Source organism: Haplochromis burtoni, unplaced genomic scaffold, assembly GCF_018398535.1.
Source record: "Haplochromis burtoni strain Fernald_Lab_line unplaced genomic scaffold, NCSU_Asbu1 Contig_26, whole genome shotgun sequence".
In the NCBI taxonomy this organism is placed as follows: domain Eukaryota; kingdom Metazoa; phylum Chordata; class Actinopteri; order Cichliformes; family Cichlidae; genus Haplochromis; species Haplochromis burtoni.
This window is the reverse complement of record NW_024582387.1, coordinates 2,077,434-2,095,891: the sequence shown is the minus strand read 5'-3', so window position 1 is coordinate 2,095,891 and position 18,458 is coordinate 2,077,434. Positions and strand designations below refer to the sequence as shown.

At 39.3% G+C, this 18,458-nt stretch overlaps 1 protein-coding gene across 13 annotated transcripts in view; it reads right to left on the bottom strand.

Moving 5' to 3' along the window:
* Positions 1–18,458, bottom strand: part of eif4g3a (eukaryotic translation initiation factor 4 gamma, 3a) — a 77,651-nt gene that overhangs the window by 35,868 nt on the left and 23,325 nt on the right. For 6 of the 13 annotated variants that reach the window (XM_005917875.2, XM_005917882.2, XM_005917883.2 and 3 more), the window contains 8 exons: positions 16,125–16,157; positions 11,068–11,088; positions 8,237–8,416; positions 6,585–6,696; positions 6,240–6,400; positions 3,574–3,699; positions 2,092–2,341; positions 763–1,530 (listed from right to left, as the gene is read on the bottom strand). In XM_005917875.2, coding sequence (XP_005917937.1) covers positions 763–1,530; positions 2,092–2,341; positions 3,574–3,699; positions 6,240–6,400; positions 6,585–6,696; positions 8,237–8,416; positions 11,068–11,088; positions 16,125–16,157 — 1,651 coding nt within the window. The remainder of the gene's footprint in view (positions 1–762; positions 1,531–2,091; positions 2,342–3,573; positions 3,700–6,239; positions 6,401–6,584; positions 6,697–8,236; positions 8,417–11,067; positions 11,089–16,124; positions 16,158–18,458) is intronic. The other 7 variants (XM_005917878.2, XM_005917881.2, XM_005917877.2 and 4 more) reach the window with 7 other exon arrangements.

Below are 18,458 nucleotides of genomic sequence, written 5' to 3'. Positions count from 1 at the left end.
CCAGTCAGTAAACAAGCAAGTCATGAGGGATTTAAAAGGTAAATTTGATTTAGTAAGAATGATGGCAAGAAAAGCATCTTTTTACTCAAGTTACAAACCCATTATGTTTTATCAAACTATCAATCAATGCTCCATTTCAGACAGTTTTTACTACTGTCTCTATGATTTCAATGAGAGGAGTTGTCCTTAATATGGCTCTAACCTTCAGTTTGAATATTTTGACAACCAGAAGAAAACTGAGTTAAAGGGAGACGGGTTAAATTTGCTTATTTCAGCTAAAGGTCTGCATCCAGATCCAGTTAAAACAAACAAAATTCATAGAGAGAAATGAAAATAAAAAGTCGACATTCAGTGGGTGCAATGCCGAGACATGACCCTCAGTTTATTCAGCCACTCAAAATGAATGAAGATTTCATAAAAAGCCCTTGTTCGCTACCAAACAAGTAGAAACAAGAAAGTGTAAAAAATATTTCCTCTAATTTCCATGACTTGACTTCCTTTCCTTTTCCTGTGTTATGTTTTGTTTGATTGTGGACTACTGAGGATCAGCTATTTTAGCACAGTGTTTGAAAAGAGATTATCTGCAAAAACGTGCCTTATGGATGTGCCCAACAGGACCACTTAATTCAGCTATTTATGTATAACATCATAAAATAGTAATGGACTCATAAAACAGCCACTCATTGGCTTGTCACTGCCACTTAGTTTATAGCACGCTTTTAAAATGCCACATGCAATCAAGAACTTAAACGAACTCAGTACCCGTAATAGGACTCTTCCTGGTGAGTGCTTGTTGCTGGGACTCTGTTTTGCTGTCAGTAACACCAACGTGTGCCTCTGCCCCTCCTCTAGAGATGAGGTCTTTAGTGTCTAAGGACTTGCTCAGCTCATCAGCCTCTGCTGTGGCCTGCACTAGAGGCGGAAGGCCAGGAGGGAGCATAACTGGCAGAGTTGGGACGGGGCTTGAGGTCAGGGTGACTGGCACCACAGCCACAGGTGCCATAGGGGAGAGCGTAGCAGCAATGGGCACCTCTGGCCTCACATCAGAGGGCAACGTTTGAGAGGAGGAGAGCTCTCTGTAAGCAGGAGCAGATGCCTGGGGCTGGAGAGAAGGCTCATGAGCTTGAGTGTCCAGCTCAGTCCCAGAGTCTGCAAGGCCGTTCAAAGCCTTGGGAGCCAGCGATGGAGAGGCAGCTAAAGTTCGTGGGGCATCTAAAAGAGGCTTGTCTGTGTTGGGCATCTGAGGTGGTGCCGAAGAGGGCTTGCTCTCCCCAGCAGAGGAGGAGGCGCTGTGAGAAGATGCTGAAGTAGTGGACTCCCTGGCTGAGGGACGTTCACTAGTGTTGGCGACTGCAACTGGGAGAGTGACGGGGCGTGCCAGAGAAGCAGTGAAGGGAAGCTCGGGCTCGGGAGCAGGAGAGGGCTCAGATGCAGGAGTGTTGGCCTCCAGTCTCTCCAAGGGAGCGTCAGGCTGCACAAGCCCAGGTGAGGAAGACTTCTGGGCAACTGGCTCCAATTTTGGCAAGTCATCTAAGAGGAGGAAGGAAAATGATTTCAGAATGCAGTTAGCAAAGCTCAAGGTTTTTCCAATCAGAATCATCTATTAACACGTCTTTGTGTTAAAACATTACCAAATAAATAAATTAAAAAACAAACCAGAGCGACCAAAGTTCAACCATTTGCACAAGATATTGTTAACAGAGAAATTCCCGTGAAAGCTTGTCAAATCTTACAGGTATTTACAGGAAGAGCAGGAGGCACTGTTGATTCAATACTCATTTGAATGTGAAATGAAAGTGAAAGCACTCAATGTGCAATGTCAAAGTGATCTTTAAAATATCTGAAAATCACCAAAAGAAATACAGCTAGAGGGAAACACTGGTTGCTGTTATGCATGAAACAGTAAAATCATTGATTCATCAATTACATTACTTTAGTATTTTTTGAGCACCTAATGGCATGTTTTTACCATATGTACATACCTATAGTTACATATGCATGTATGTATTATGTAGTGTAATAGGATTGGGCCCCTATGTGTTGGGGAGTTTTAGATGACATTTAAGGACAAAAGAAGCGTTCGGGGCAGACCTGGCCCTGGTTTGGTGTCTGAAGCCACAGCTGTCAACGGCTGCTGTGGCTGCTGGGGCTGTTGAGACTGTTGGGACTGTGGTGGTTGTGGTGACTCCAACGTGTAGCTTCCAGGATGGGTTTGCTGTTGCGGAGGAGGCTGAGGCTGCGACTGCTGCTGCTGCTGCTGCTGCTCCGGAGTCTGGCTGCTGCTCGGCTGCTGCGATTTGAGGTAGAAAATGTGAGGATAATGAGGGTGCGGCCATAAAAACTAGCAACACAGAAAACCAGAAAGAGAGGCACAAAGATGCAGGCAAGCACGCACACAAACAAATAAATAAGCCCAAATGCAGAATTAAGCAAAAATAAGGAGTCCAACGAGGTAGAATAAGAGGAGAGATGAAAGACAAGACAGGAGAAACAGAAAGACGGAGAATGAGGGATGCGAGAGGAATGGCAGGAGGAGAGGAGAAGATCAGGATGATGCGGAATTAAAGCACAGCGAAAAGGGGGTAGATGCATTAAAAATGAAATTGGGAGGGGGCACAAAAAGACAGAGAAAAAGAGGAAAGACACTGTTAACATCCACAGAAGGACACAGGGAGGAAGAAGTCCTAACATCCCTCTCAGAATTCAGAATCCAGGGAATCTGTCTCATTTGGGCTTTTCTTTTTACCATTTATTAAAATGTGTCAATAGAATTAGAACACTAGATTTTCCATATAAAACAAGGGCTACTTTTCGTTTTTTATAAAGCAGCAGTATGAGTAGTCGGCGATGTAAAGATCAGGAATGAGTACCAACACATTTCCATATTTATCTAAGCACGATGCCAAACAAATTCATTTTTTTATTTTGTTTGTTTGTGCAAGAATAGATTGAACAGAGTTAGTAGAATCTGCAACCTGAGTGGATTCTGAGGAAGGAGTAGGAGTATAAAGAAATTACATATGCAATCTACTGTAAAAGGTAGTGAATGAACAGAAACAGTGAAAGGAAGAAAAGCAGGTGTAAGATTAACAAGAGCTGTTAAACAAGATTACAACAAACTTACTTATTGCTATGAGACTATCACATGCAGAGTGATATTTACAAGTTATGAACCACCTCCATATCTACACATACTGTATGTGGCATTTAATAATAATGTAACTTGGTTATTATCTTTATGTGAGCTTTTGAGCTTTTATGCTCCCAGAAACAGGCTAAGAAACCAAGGGAATGAACATAATGAATGTGCAAAGATTTACTTTTAAATATTGGCCCTGATTAAAATACAACAGGCATGTAACATTCTAGGCTGAAAGCCCTCATTAATTTCTTATGATAGGGCAAGATGGCTGAATAAACTGATCCTGTCTGACACACACAGTGGCAGAGAGGAGATTAGAGCAGAGAGCTCACACTGCAACCAAGCAATATGAAACCTTCCACCTCTCTAAATACTTCTTCGTAACTACTGCAGGTGAGAGGTGAGTGAGGGTATTCCAGAGTAAGCCATACCTGTGGTGGGGTTGGTGTAGAGGAGGGGGGGCCGACAGGAGGCGTTGAATTCCTGCTCCCTGAACCCCCTGCCATGATCTCCTCTGTGATATCCTTGCCACCCTGATTGGGGTCACGGATACGGATCTGGGAGGACAATGGCACAAAAGAAGAAGAAAAGAAGCGCTCAAGTCTTACAGCAATCCTGCATCAGCAGTAGATGATGTATTTTATCAGCTAAGAAAGGAAGGAATCAGACTTGGAGGGAATCTCACACTCAAATTGGCTGTAAATGATGATATAATGACCAGCTTTTAATTCAACAAATACACGTATATTGTACACGCTAGAAAAATTGTTATATCGGTAATATCTGGTACTTTTCAACATAATTGTCGCTGGACAAGTCAACCATCAAAAGTTGGGTGAACTGAACTTCTACACAAACACACGAGAGACGAGGGAAACTAAGGCTACGTTCACACTGCAGGTCTTAATGCTCAATTCCAATTTTTTGATCAAATCCAATTTTTTGTCTGCTTGTTCACACTACGAATAAAATGTGACAGCAAACGCGCTCTAGTGTGAACCCTCAAAGCGGCCCGCATGCGCAAAAGAAGACGTCACACAACGCGCTCTGTTTAGACCCAGACCAAACAGTATTGTTTGACTGATGGCCTTAATATAAAGACTTGTTTCGGACTTTACGTTTCCCATTTTGCTTTAAGTTATAAAGTTATTTTGTTATTTACATATGGCCTAATAATTATCCTTATTGCTGTTTTAGAGAGGAGCGGTGCTTCAAAGGATAGTTGCAGATTTCTGTCAGAATCTGCAGATTATACAGTACAAATAAAATGGTCACGTTTCTCCAATGTTGTCTTCCCAACAGTTTCACTGACATCTGCACGGGACGGCCAGGAAACGCTTGTAATGTCTTATTGGGCGCTTCTCCAGCGCTGATAATTGGCATCTGTCTTGTGTCAGTGACGTAAAAGACGGATTTAATGCGACATGACCATTCAAACAGCAGTCGCTTTCTGAAACATCAGATGTGTATCCGATTCAGTAACACATATGAAAGTGACCCAGATCGGATTTGAAAATATCGGATTTGTGCTGTTCACACTGTCATACCATGATCGGATATGGGTCGCATAGGGTCAAAAGTCGGATTTGATACACTTTCGCCTGCAGTGTGAACGTAGCCTAAGAAACAGTGAGGAGTTCCTTTCCAACTTTCCACCATGAAGAGAAAACGCACCTTCTTTACATATAGGAATGAATGAATTACCTTAATTACCTTAAATTAAAACACAATTAAGTAGGAACAGTAGACCTAAAGGACACAACTACTTGCTTAGGGATAGAAGTGTTTCTTTAATAAAAATAAATAAATAAATACCCAGGCTTAGGACCAGTCTGGAGTCAACCCTGAATCAGCGGGTTACCACTAAGTGGATTTCCAGGTAAATACGGAAAAAAACAGTCTCAGCTTCCTGAAAATCCAAGTGATATGGTATTTACAGTGCCACGAGAAAGTATCCAGCCTCTTTCAGATTCCTTAATCTTTTGTAAATGATGATTTAATTGATTAAGAGGAAAAAAGGTATGCAAATCTACCATTAGTTTTTCATGTAGGGCCAGGTAGGTTTGGACAGTTTTTCCCCTTAATGAATGAAATTATCATTTAAAAACAGCAACTCTCCAGCATGAAAAGGCACAAATTAAAAAGTCCCTTTAATGTGTGACTTCTTTTGTGTGGCTTCCTCTTGTTTTGTGTACATTCCTCTTGTTTTTATTTGTTCCTGTTGTCTTACTATTTGTATTTCCTGCACAGTTTGTGTGAGTCCCCACAATTTCACTGTACATGTAAAATGACATTAAAAGGCTATTTGATTCTATTCTATGAAGAGGAAGTATTTAGTCTAGTTATCTTTGTCTAATATTAAAACTTGCTTGATGATCTGAAACCTTTAAGTGTGACATGTGCAAAAAACTAAGAAATCAGAAAGGGGGCATATACGATTTCACAGCACTCTATCCTCGGGGTGCCTCCCTTCCGCTACTTTACAGGATACAACGCGAGCTAATGTCATAGCTAGGGGCCAGCCAACGTCAACAAATGACCAGTTTCCAGCCCCAGAGACAAAAAATGAAGCATATCCAGCTGACAAAGAGACAAAATAAATGCCACTGTAAGCATACCTAAAGGAAACAGTGTTTAGTCAAACTACAGCCTTGTCACCAGAGTGTTTTGGCCAACGCCCACCTATACGCCCACCTATATGCGCAACAGGATGCTGATTCCAGTTTACTTAAAAGTTATAGGTGTCATTACTAACAAAGGTTTTGTAAAAGTTATACAAATTATCTTTAATATTTAAGTAAAGGATGCCCACTGAATTATGCCAGATTATTGAAGTAGTCTGTCATCTCTTTATTTGTGATAGACAATGTATCTTCTTCAAAGGCTTTGAACGAAAATCATGCAGGTGAATAAAAAAAAAAGAAAAACAATTTCAGCCTTGGTTGGAATAATTTTCACTGTGAAATCGTTGAAATTCTTATTTTTATGTTGTGTGAACTGACTTAGAGGTGAAATTTGTCCCAAAAAAAAGAAAAAGAAATAAGTATTGTGTCAACTTTTCCCTTTAAAAAAATTACAGAATTAATAGGATACTCACTGTTTTCTTCTCACGCTTGGTTGGTGGAGGTTGCTGTGGTGTAGGCACTATGATAGGGGGTGACGGGGGGTAAACAGACTGTCCTGGGAAGTAGGGTGGACCAGCTGTGGGAACGGGAGCAGGGACAGAGGGTGAGACAGGTGGGTGGTACCTGAGGGGATCTGAATGAATTTGCAAGAAAAGACAAACAAGAACAGAAGAAAGGACATCTTAGTTAAACCTTACAGTCACAGCACTGTAGGCACACAAGAGAGTTAGTGAGTGTTTGTGCTACTCTGTCATTAACTGAGATTTTATGGGTAAAGGACTACCACTGCATGTGTATGTGTTGCATTAGTGACTCACGATATGGGGCTGGGTACTCCCCTGGACCTGGTCCAGGATAGAAGGTGCCAGACCCTGGGGGCTGTACAGAATACTGTTGAGGAGGTCCCACGTAGGGTGTACTGGGGCGGTACTGTATAGAGGACAAAAGAGAGAGACAACCAATGAAAACAAGACATGTACTGACCGGTTTAGTCTTATTTTTTGGGTCCTTTTTTGTTTTTTTATTTTTGTTTTTAGCATTTGTGGGAGTTTTTATGGGTTTTAATGGTCCTTTTGATGATCCTTTGAATAATTCACTGAATTCTGTCTAGACCAGTTTATTATGATCTTTTAGGAATCTTTAAGGGTTGTTCAGAGGACATGCAAAATATTTGTGCATAACACAAAAGGCAATGCTGCTGCTGGTGCGCAAACTTTATACATCTAATGTGGAGCTATGAGTATAGCTGATACTCTGCTAAAGACATAAAGACCTAGCATGTGGTTTTACTCTTAGATGCTAGTGGAATAATTCTGCATGAATTAAACTGCACAGTTCATAAATAATTCTCATTTATGTTACACTAGAGCGTGTAGTAATCCTCTTGTTCATTCTCTGTCTGAAATAAACTATTTTCCCTCCCTTTCAGATTACTTTTGGCCCACTTCTTTTCTCATTGGCTGCCATTTTCAAACAGAAGATTTCAACAGCAGGTGGGAGGGGCTTCTCTATTTTAAGCCAGAACTTTTTGGAACAGTTTGAAGCTTGGGCTTTTGGCTCTCATACCTGAAAATTTGCATTCACCGAACTTGTTATTTGAAACTTTGGGTACTTTTTATATAAGCACCCACTACTGTTATAGTATAACCATCCATTGAGTTTTACACTTCTGACTCTGTGTCATGGGGGCAGCAGTCTAACCAGAGATGCCTTCAGGTGGATACAAAGGCATTCCCAAACTAGCTGACAAATACATTCTATCTCGTGTGCTCTCGGTCAACTCAAAGATCTTCTCCCGCATGGATGTGTCAGAAAAACGCCCTGAAAACAACTTAAGCAGCTGCTTTCAATCCAAAGGAGTAACTTCCCTACTCTGTGGAAGAGACCACATACACTTGAGAGGAGGTCACTTCTATTCGAGAGATCTCTTTCTTAACCACTACAGACTAGCACAGCTCAATTTCTTGGTACATGACAGTGTAAATATATATGCCAGAAAATAACAAAAAGCACACTAGAGCCACTTAAAGCAATTGTTAATGTAATCAAAAACTTTAATCTTAAATATGACCATTCATTTTTATTGCTGGGTGCTATCTAAAATGTTTTCCTGACACTTTAAGTTTGAATAATTAAATATACAGCCAGCATATAACTGGATGAGGTTGGCACAAACAGCAGAAAAAAAAAACTAGCCTAGCTGTTTCCAAAGGTAAAAACATTTTAACACCACCTCTGAAGTGCTCTAATTTACATATTATATATCATTTGAATTCTTATCGGAGCTTCAAATTAAAATAACACAGAAAAGTTGATTTTAATACTCTTGGTGGAAACTCTCCGATACATGTTTTTGCTGAAAAGTAAAAATAAATGTAAGGCCCAATCAGAGTTGAAGAATGGTTTTGATAAATAGATAGAGCAACTATTTTAGTAGTCTTAATTGTACCTATAATGGTGACTTCTTTACCTGTGGGATGTAGTACTGTGCAGCCTGGGGGGAAGGGAAAGGCATGGGTGCCATGGTCATCATTATTGGTTGATTAGTGGGGTAGACGGCTGCCGTGGGAGCTTGTGAGCCAGGCCGTATCGAGGGCGTGTTCGTCGGGATGGTGGGCCTTGCAGGCTGCATTTGAGTCCTCTGAAAAAACTGAAGATAACAAGGCAGAAAAAATAGAGAGAGAAACAGCAGAAGACATTGAATACTACCCCAGATACAAAGTCTCATTTCAGCAGGCTGTCATGCTTTTTCTAAACTACAAGCAAGTAGACTTTTAGACCTTTACTCCAGATTTGGTTTTTATCAGCAGCTTAAAAAAGGCCAGTGACCACAACTTTCCCTGAAAGCAATGCTGCAGACAGTTCAGACTGTTTCATTAGACCCACTCTGAAAGTCAAAAACACTTTTATGTCACTTTTCCTCCAAAAATGACCAATAATCTCTTCCTTGAATTATTTACTAAACATCTCTCTGAAGTTTGGATTATATATTTTAGCTGGCAAGAAATGTGATGAATCAGATGAATATTTACGTAGTGGCACCAGTCTGAATTTAGCTCACTTTACACACTCAAGTCCTTAATGTTTCATCCTGCCACAAACATCTAACCAGCAGCCTTAAAAGCACGATTAAGTCATTCAAACAAAGATGACATTTGAGTAAAAAAAAAAAAAAATGCCCACAGCACAGAACTGCAATCATCCGACTCGGTCAAACCTCATGTGTACATTGCTGTCGTGATCCCGGGCAGCTTCACAATGTTTCTATTGTTAAAGTGTCCGACATGGTCACGATTGAGGTGGTGGATCATTTAGTTTAGGTCAGATCTCTTGACTCAGATCAGAATTGAGTGAAGAGACTGCTGTCATATCTTTCTCATTACAAAATTTTGTTCTAGCAATTCAGAGTGAAAAAACTAATGCACAGATGCATTAAAAGAAATAAAGATTGTTTTCTCTGTGCTTTATTTCAGTTCTGTTGTGTATGCTACTGTCTTTACACCACTTCCATTCATGAATGTAACACAATCAGGGTTAAAATATGATTTTATCACAATTCTGGTGATTTTCCTGTTTGGGAATGATGGAACCTCTTTAAATCCATCAAGCAGTCATGATGTTTCTCCTGTCAATAATATATCCTGTTGCCATTTGCTACCAAGATGAATGGGATAGATTAAACTATTTACTATAAACATTGGTGTGTTAATACATTGTTTTGAGTCAAACTTCCGGATATTTTATCCGTCCCTTGTTGCCTTTTTTAATCACAGTTTTATTTGGGATTTATACACAGATGGAGATTTTCTGTGGTATGAATATTAGTAAGATCACGGTATAGCTGGATAAGCAACCTGGAGGCGAAAGATAAAACTGTTCCTCTTTTGACTGCTCATATTACAGGTTTCCACAGTATATCATCTGCCTCCATCCCACCCCAAACCTTGCATCCTCTTCTATCTCATCAACCCACTACATCCAAAAACCTCTGTGGACTTGGTGGCAGCGTCACCATCTCCAAACCATACAGGTCTCAATACTGTCGTGTAAAACTTCACTTTCACTCTTGCTGCGATCCTCCTGCCAGAAATCACAAGACCGGAGATAGACCTGGTTATGGTTTCCTGGAGAAGGCCCTAAAAACTTTAAGGGAAAGCAAAAGTTTACAGTTTTTTTTTTTTTACCTGGAATGTACAACTAGAAAAAAGTAAAAGCTCAGACTTTTAAGAGCCCTTAACTATGGTTTTTGTTTTGGCCAATCTCGCAGCTGTACAGAATGTGCGACACAGGCCACTGACCTGCTCGTCATGCAGAAATATGGCCTTTTCTGGTGTGTCAAAGAGAACAGAAAAACAAAACAAAAACATACAATACTCACAGTCACTCCAGCTACAGTGGCTTTTCAAACACATGTCACAATCACTTAAAAGTTAAACATCAGAGAGGGTCTGTATTTGATTAGCCCAATGAATTTAATATGCTGAAACTTTGTGTGCTGGGCCTGAAGAAAGACCACCACTAACAGCTGTGACCGACTTCCAAATAAGCGGGACTCAAGCTGGGAATACCCAACCACAGTCACAGAGTGCCTCAGTGAAGAACAGAATGGAGAGCAGAATAAACAATGCTGTAAAACAGTCTAAAAATATCCAGGAGGGAAATCACCTTTAACATAATAAATCAACTTCAATGGCTTTATTGTAAATAGCTCTGTGAAAATCTGGGAAATTACCGGAAAAGTCATTATCAGTCTCTGCTGGCAAAGCAAGAGAACGAGACAGAGACAAAAAAATTCAGAACATTATTAACACAAAGGAGCTTTGTCACTTAAAAACAGGCTTAAAACAATCACTAAAACAACTCCCCCAACAAGACTGTAACCATATATACATAAATTAGTCACCTATATAACATAAAACATATTTCCAAGGCAGCAAACACATTTCTTTTCACAAAGGACAAAAAATTATCTAAAAGAACAAATACTTGGGAGGGAATATACAGTTTCTCTCTAATTGTGCATGCTGTTCATTTAACTGTGCAAGGTGATAAAGGATGAGTAATGAATGGGGAGAAAACTAAAAAATTATAAACTGAAAATTTCACTAATGATCCTCCCACGGGATAAAAGACAGGACATAGGGGAAAAAATGATGATGAAAGTCCACCGTACTAAGAGTACACTGCAGTGAAGATGAAGGGGTGTATAGGGTAAAAAGTCAGGAGGGATGGGATTATTTGAGCATGATCCTCGTCATGCCATGCAGGTCTGCAGAGACTTTAGACAAAGAGGTAAATTACCTGGATGGGCCTGAATCCTCCCTTGGGTATTGAAAGCAGGAAAAAAGAGAAAAGCCAATAGGAGACCATACTGGTGAGATTTAAGCGGCCACACACATCAACAGAAAGCTGTCCCATTACTTCTATCTAAATGACACAGTACCTGGTTTGGAATCGCTTTGGCAATATATATAACTAATATATATAAAATAATCTCAGAAAATGTGATGGGTAATAATTGGGCAGTAGAGCAGGAAAGACTCAAAAGTCACAGTCAAAATGTCAGATCGGTACTTCACTTGTTGCCATGTGGCACCAAATGTAACATGCACATAACTATTATTTAAACATGCATTTTTAGAAAGGGTTTCTTTGCCAATTGGGATGATTAAACCCTCGTGACAATGAAGTGGGACTTCTCTGCACCAGAGGGATCTCACTGTCACCTGAATCACTGGCTCAGCAAGAGGAGGGAGTGTTACGGGCTGCATGAACGATGAGTTTCAGACACATGTCTATATTATGGAGCAGATGGGCTTCATTTCAGTCCCCTGACCTTCATATGTTACTAGAATTGCCACCAGAGTTTAGGTGAAACCCAGGCAACAACCTCCTGGGATGAAATACGAAAACAAAGCAAAACTACCAAAAACAGCAGGCTTCACCTCAGCTAATTCAAATCACTAATCACATATGTACATGTTAAACAATGGCAACGATAATTATAACAGTTCTGGTGTTAATTATAGATGCAAAACAACACGTTTCACAGTTAGAAAATGTACTCATCCTTGCAGATGATTTGCCTCGCAGTGGTTTGGTCCATTTCCTACCATTCCTTAATTCATTTAGTTTGCAAAGAAATAAACATAAAGCACATGATGTGTATGACAATGTTCTTTTCTTCTAGCCATTAATAATTTATTTATTTTTTTTGCATTTCATTAACTTCATGGTTTAATTTTTTTGCTTCAATGCAGCTACCACATAGTTAAGTAGCAGCCACTCGAATTAGTCCCCTAATACATATTTTTGACCAGTTTGTTTGGCATTTTTTTCCAATATGGTTTGTATCAGTAATTGTGCTATTTAGCACTAATTAGCAGGTATCTGTGTCTGGAGAATGCAGTCGTACATTCAATAGATTCACCTTGCTAACAAAGTCCTTCTAATAATAGCGTTTCTCGTCACTGCTGTCCCTCTGGAGAATTCTCCCACAGACTTTACTTCAGGAGTACTGCGTCTCTCTCTTAACAGAACTACTTTACTGTGATACTTCTATTTTTAACATATTGCTAAAACCAACTCCTCAAACTCAAAAGAAAATGCTGAAAGTGAGTATCTTTATACCATTTAGGGTCACTGGGTTATTTAAACTTACCTAACTTTAGTTTTTAGTCTATGACAAAATATTTGAGTTAACTGAAAAAACTGAAACATTTTTTCAAACTTAGAAAACGAACTAAATTAAAAATATAGAGGAAATGTCCTTAATTTTCATCTTTTGGATTTGGTTTGGTCAAATTTATCAACACAACCAGCCTGAGGAGACTTTGGTGCATGTTTAATGAGATTTAAGATATCTGCATGACAGTGAGTCAACTGCTTTCAAAGTGCTGTCATTATGTCGTATTATCTTTTCTGATTTTCCTAAATCTTGTCCCTGAGAAAAAACTCTTGTATGATGATTTTTAAAAAAAATATATACGTAACTAAAACTAATGAATTTTAAACAAACTCATACTAAAAAAAAACTAAACTGAAATGATCAAATTAAATCTGGAGTGTAAGAGAACCCACGCAGGCACAGGGAGAACATAAAAACTCAAAAGTCCACACAGAAAGCTCCCAGGAGCCAATGGATTTAAACCCAGGACCTTCTTGCTATGAGATCAACATGCTTCACAGCTCAAATCTAATAAATAAATAATACAAATAAAACCTTTGATTTTTGAAAATTCAGGTTTACAGAGTCATTTACAGTGAGAAACTCTCAAGCAAACAAATGTTTATTTTAGTGGTAACTAATCTCCAATAACTCTGCTCTTTTGGTTCTCACACATACAGACAGAAGTTGTGCTGAAAATCATAACAGCAAGTAAAAATCATGCTTATTTGTAGACAGACTTATCTTCTGACCAAATAAATGTTTGGATCTCTATGCTCACTTTACAGTGCATTGAGTGTGTTTCACTAAAACAATAGCTGTTTTCTCTGTTGGTATAAAAGGCCACTGTTTGTCTCCTTCTTCTTTCCGATTCCACTTCCGTGGTGGCACAAGAAATTTCAGCACCAATTTGTGACAGCCAGAGCATGCACTTGTTTATGTGTGCGTGCGTCTGTGTTTGTGCCAGTAAACACGCCGGTTCCACTTTGATACCATCCTATTAATAGACTATATGAAATTTGTCTACACTGAAGCAACCAGAAGGTGAGGATGTTACACAGCAAGTGACAGGGGGCACATCTTGTGGACCAGTGGGTGTGAATAACACATCAACCTCATAAACGGGCAGCTGCATGAATCATAGTGGTGTGAATCAACAAACACAAAGATAACAGCAGGCCACATGGATTGAATGTCAGGACCCAGACATGTCTAAGACTCTTAGCATCCACAAGGTAATACACAAACACCATCATAAATCCCAAACTGCAAGACATGAACACATCAACATGCCTCCTATTGACTTTGGTTTACACAGTGTCTACAGTCTAACAGGATCCACAGTGTTATTTACACAGGTATCAGCTATCACCACAGGAAGATGGGGCCAATCCACACACAATTTTTCTAGGCTCTTTTCTTGACTGCAGCCTACCTGACCACTACCTTGTCTTAACACTGAAAAAGAAGTTAAAAAAGCAATATCTTGGTATTTATAGTGGGAACGAATTCCAAAAATATGACAGATTTAGCCATATGAGCATGTAATGTTCCCATTTCTGTTTTTAGGAAATATATTCTATCCAAGAGCTTAGGTGGAATATCATAATTGTCCTGTTTGCATTAACAAAACTGGAGAAATGCCTTAAAACTAAGGTAAAGATTATCACAACAATTCTCTACTATGAAATTAGTAATTTGGTGTCAGATTGATGTCTGCTCCAAAGAAGAGCAAGAATTGACATGCACCTCGGATTACCTGTTTGATTAACAAATTAATTTTAAAAAGTAGGCCCATTCAATTTCACTAATAACACTAAAAGTCGTACAACTGCTGTTTAAGGGCACTTGAGTGGAAGAGTGAATACTTTAAACATAATGTGTACTCAATCCAAACTATAAAAACTAAAAAAAATGGTCTCCCATTCAATTAGAAATAAAATAATGGATACTGAAAGTGTCAAATGAAATGATTCAAAAGAGACACTTGGCTTAGGCCGCAGTCACACGGGCCCACACCCAATCATCTGGCCACCACAGGTCACTATGGAAAAATGTATATTTCCTGACCAATTGCTGAATGGTTGCTGGTGAAACTGGTTACAAAGAGGTATACAGTGCTGTACTGAAACCCCCCTTGCGGATGCTCTGGTTGCTGGCAGACTGCTGCAGCTGAGCATGGTTTGCGTGGAAGACCCTGACTTGTCTGCAAAGACTCGCCTACTACAGTAAAGCGCAAAACTGAGAACGTTTGCTTTCAAAGTCAAAGCTGAGCTCTCTGGAATGTTTTGACTCAGAACTTTTACCCTGAAGACCAACATTCTCCATTTCCAGTTTTACTACCACTTATTGTTGCTTGGTTATCTAAGGAGCTTGGAAAGAAAGCAACTAGACTTTATTAAGTTTCTTGAAGACGTTTCACCTCTCATCCCAGAAGCTTCTTCAGTTCTAAAACCAAATGGTGGAGAGTCCCAGGTATTTAAACCCTAGTGGGAGTTGCCCCTTAAGAGGGTCATTGACCTAGTATTGATCATTACCAGCAGAGGTTTCAGGTGAAACCACTGTCAGACCTTGCCTCACCCTGTCACGTAACATATTGTGATCACCTGATGCAAGACATGAGTGGGCGTTAAGGCAAAACTGCATTGTAGGTGGCAGACAGTTGGTGTGGTAAGCCACCTCCTCTGTTCAAGGATGGTTTTTCACAGTAGAAGGCTTCTTTCACTCCTCTTTCAACCAATCAGCCTTCTCTGTCTCTATTCTATTCAGTTCTCTTCTAAAATTGCTGAGTCTTTTCCTATCGAGATGGCTCTTCCATGTTGTGCCATGGGTTTATAGAGTGGCTGTTTGGTTTCCCCAAGTAAGCCAAGAAGGATAACAGCAGCTCTATGGTAAAATTGTATGAACCAACAAAACATCTCCATCAAAGTTATGAAAAGAGGAAAATGTAGAACTTATAAACCAAAGCTCGCCAACGTGGTTATATATGGCTGCTAACAGCGCTCTCACACTGGCATTTATTGATGATTTCACTGCTGATGGAAGCAACCAGATGAATGCAGAGGTATACAAAAGCAGTCTGTGTTCTCAGACACAAAGCGTCTGATGACGACTTTATGCCCGAGACTTCAAGCAGTCGTTGACTGAAAAGCATTTGCCGCAAACCGTTAAGTATGAGAATTTTGTCTGACTTGATGAGTTTCACTCTGATTACTTTTAAACACCTAAACTTTAATAACTGATTTAAAAGGTCATCATCTACCACACAGTCCTTTCTGTATTGATATCAACCTAAATTGTAAATTTGAATGCAGTGTCCAATATTTCTATTTTAAATTGAAGGTGCTAAAACAAAGTGGCTAAACACAATTCCTAATTTAAAGCATAAGGTAAAACATAAATTAATATGCAGACAGAATTGCTTTCAAAACTGTCAATATAATGAATAACAGTGGTTGGTCTGTACTCTGCTGTAGACTATGTGTGTTTGAGAAAATACGAAACTGAATAAACTAACCAACCAACCAAGTTCAAGATTCTTGAAGGCTTTTAAATCTGAGACTATTTTTCTCCTAAGGAACAGCAGACGCCCCACAAACAGGCCATTGCCAACAGGGCCCAGCAAACTGCTTTGATGATGATGATGATGCAAGAGAGGGAGCAGGAGGGGCGTACAGCAGGGGTAAATTACCTGATGGTGGGTTGGTCGAGGGCCCGTAGCAAACTGGTGGGGGAGGGAGGAGAGGTCCAGCAAGGAGATTGAAGCAGTGATGGCAAAGCGGGGAGAAGAGAGAGCATAAGAGAGACACAGATACAGTATAAGATGAGCAATGGAAGCCGACGCTTGGAAGTACAACACAAAACCACAGAGCTACAAAGCTTTAGAGACACATGGCACATGATTCAACACTAGTTCTCAGTCACAGCATGCATTTGCAAATAATAGCTTGCAATTGTTACTTGTAACTACCACATTGAATATAACAGATTTTAAGGCCAGCGAAGACACTGTGAGTAAATGTCAAATGCAGAAAAAATACATTTGATCGTATAAGGCATACCGCAGTGAAATAAAATGGCTTAAGTGGCAGAATTTAAAACAAGGCTTACTGGACAGTGACTTATTTCCTGTTAGCTATGCTCTTCTGATACAGAAAGACTTACAAACAAAGTAAATGAGACAATATTATACTGAAATATTTTCTTCTAGGCTTTTTGTGGTAAGATTTTTTTTTTTTTTTAAGATCATTCCCGCTTTAAAGGTTTTCTTTCAACTACACTGAACATTTCAGGCACTTAAATTTCAGTCAAAGAGAAGCAGAACCACCAGCAAAACCAAAAGACCTGCTTGGTAGTTAATATCAAGCTTAAAATGGACCTATGATGGTTTTCTGTTTTTTTTCCCCCCAATTCAAAAAAAGTTGGAACGATTTCTAAAATAAAAAGAAAAATTGCAGTTACTTGCAAATAGAGATTGCAATCTAGAAGTTCAGTTCCTTGGAATTGTTCATCTGCCTGCCTAACGATCCTGGTTATTTGTTCCAGTGACGTCTGATGTATTTGCATTACGACGTCATGTAAACGCTCCATATTTTGGTTTGGAAAGTATCCAAGGTGGCATCAAGAGAAGCGCTCAAAAAAAACCAAAAAACAAAAGGACGCGAGGCTCACTTGCAACACAAGCAGAGCTTTGATCACAACAAAGGGGGGAAATACCTCCAACATACTCAAACATTTGACCACAAAGCTAAATTCATATCATGTCCCATCCCGACTTGCAAACCACATAAACCTGTATTTTATTCACAATACAATACAGAAAACATATCAAATGATAAGGTGGGAAAATTTAACTTTTAACAAGCAAATTTTAGCTTATTTTGAATTTGATGGCAGCAACACGTCTCAAAAATGTTGGGATTTGTTTTTACAACCACCTGTAAACGTCTGGAAACTAAGGAGAGTAGTTGCTAGAGTTTTGACAGAACAATGTCTCCCTACTCTACAGAGTCTAGCTGCTCAACAGTTCTGGGTCTTCTTTGTCTTATTTTTTCATTTCATGATGCTCTAAATGTTTTCAGTTATTTAAAGGTTTAGACTGCATGGAGGGCAGTTCAGCAATCAGACTCTTCTACTACAAAGCCTTGAGCATTGTCTTGCTGAAAAATGCAAGGGCTTTGCTGAAAAGGACATCATCTAGATGACAGCAGATATTTCTCTGATGCTTTTCCAAATGTGCGAGCTTCAAATTCTATGGGCACTAATGCATTCCCAAATCATCTGAGATGTAGACTTTAAAACTGAGCACTCATAACAAGCCAGATGGTCCTTCTCTTTAATCTGATGGATGTAGCGTCAATGTTTTCCAAAAAAAGATTCAAATTTTGATTTCTGATTGCAAACAGTTTTCTGCTTTAGTTCTAGCGGTTTCTTTTATGTACCACTTGCTTTTTTAGCCAAGTTATTTGAAATGTGTTGCTGCTAAAATTTGTCATCAAACTCTTAAAATCTCAGTTTAAACATTTGATATGATTTCTATTTTCTTTTGTAAATCAAATATGGGTGTTGAGATTTGCAAATCATTGTGCTCTGTTTTAAATGTAAATAAATTCCAACTTTTTTAGAATTGGAGTTTGTGTATATATTCTTACAGTGTTGGATGTTCACATTAAACATGTCATAGTTGTTAATGAGGTAAGCATATCCATAAGTAATCCCTATGAGAGAAAAACAGAACCCATATGCTTTTTAAATCTTCTGTTTGTGAGAGGCAGCCACTCAGATGAAATTTAGCTTAAAAGGAGGTTGACCTTAAAGGGAAAGGAGGTGAAATCATTCATTTCAGTCAGAACTATGGGACCCAGTACAAGTCAAGTAATCGTTTTTATGCAAAGCCATTGTAGGAAAGTCAAAGAATAAAATAAACGGAACTAGAAATGAGCGCAACAGGTCCACTTTAAGCTTCCCTTAGAAAGTGAGTAAAGCTTAGATAAAGAATTGCCACTTTGATGTAATTTACATTCCT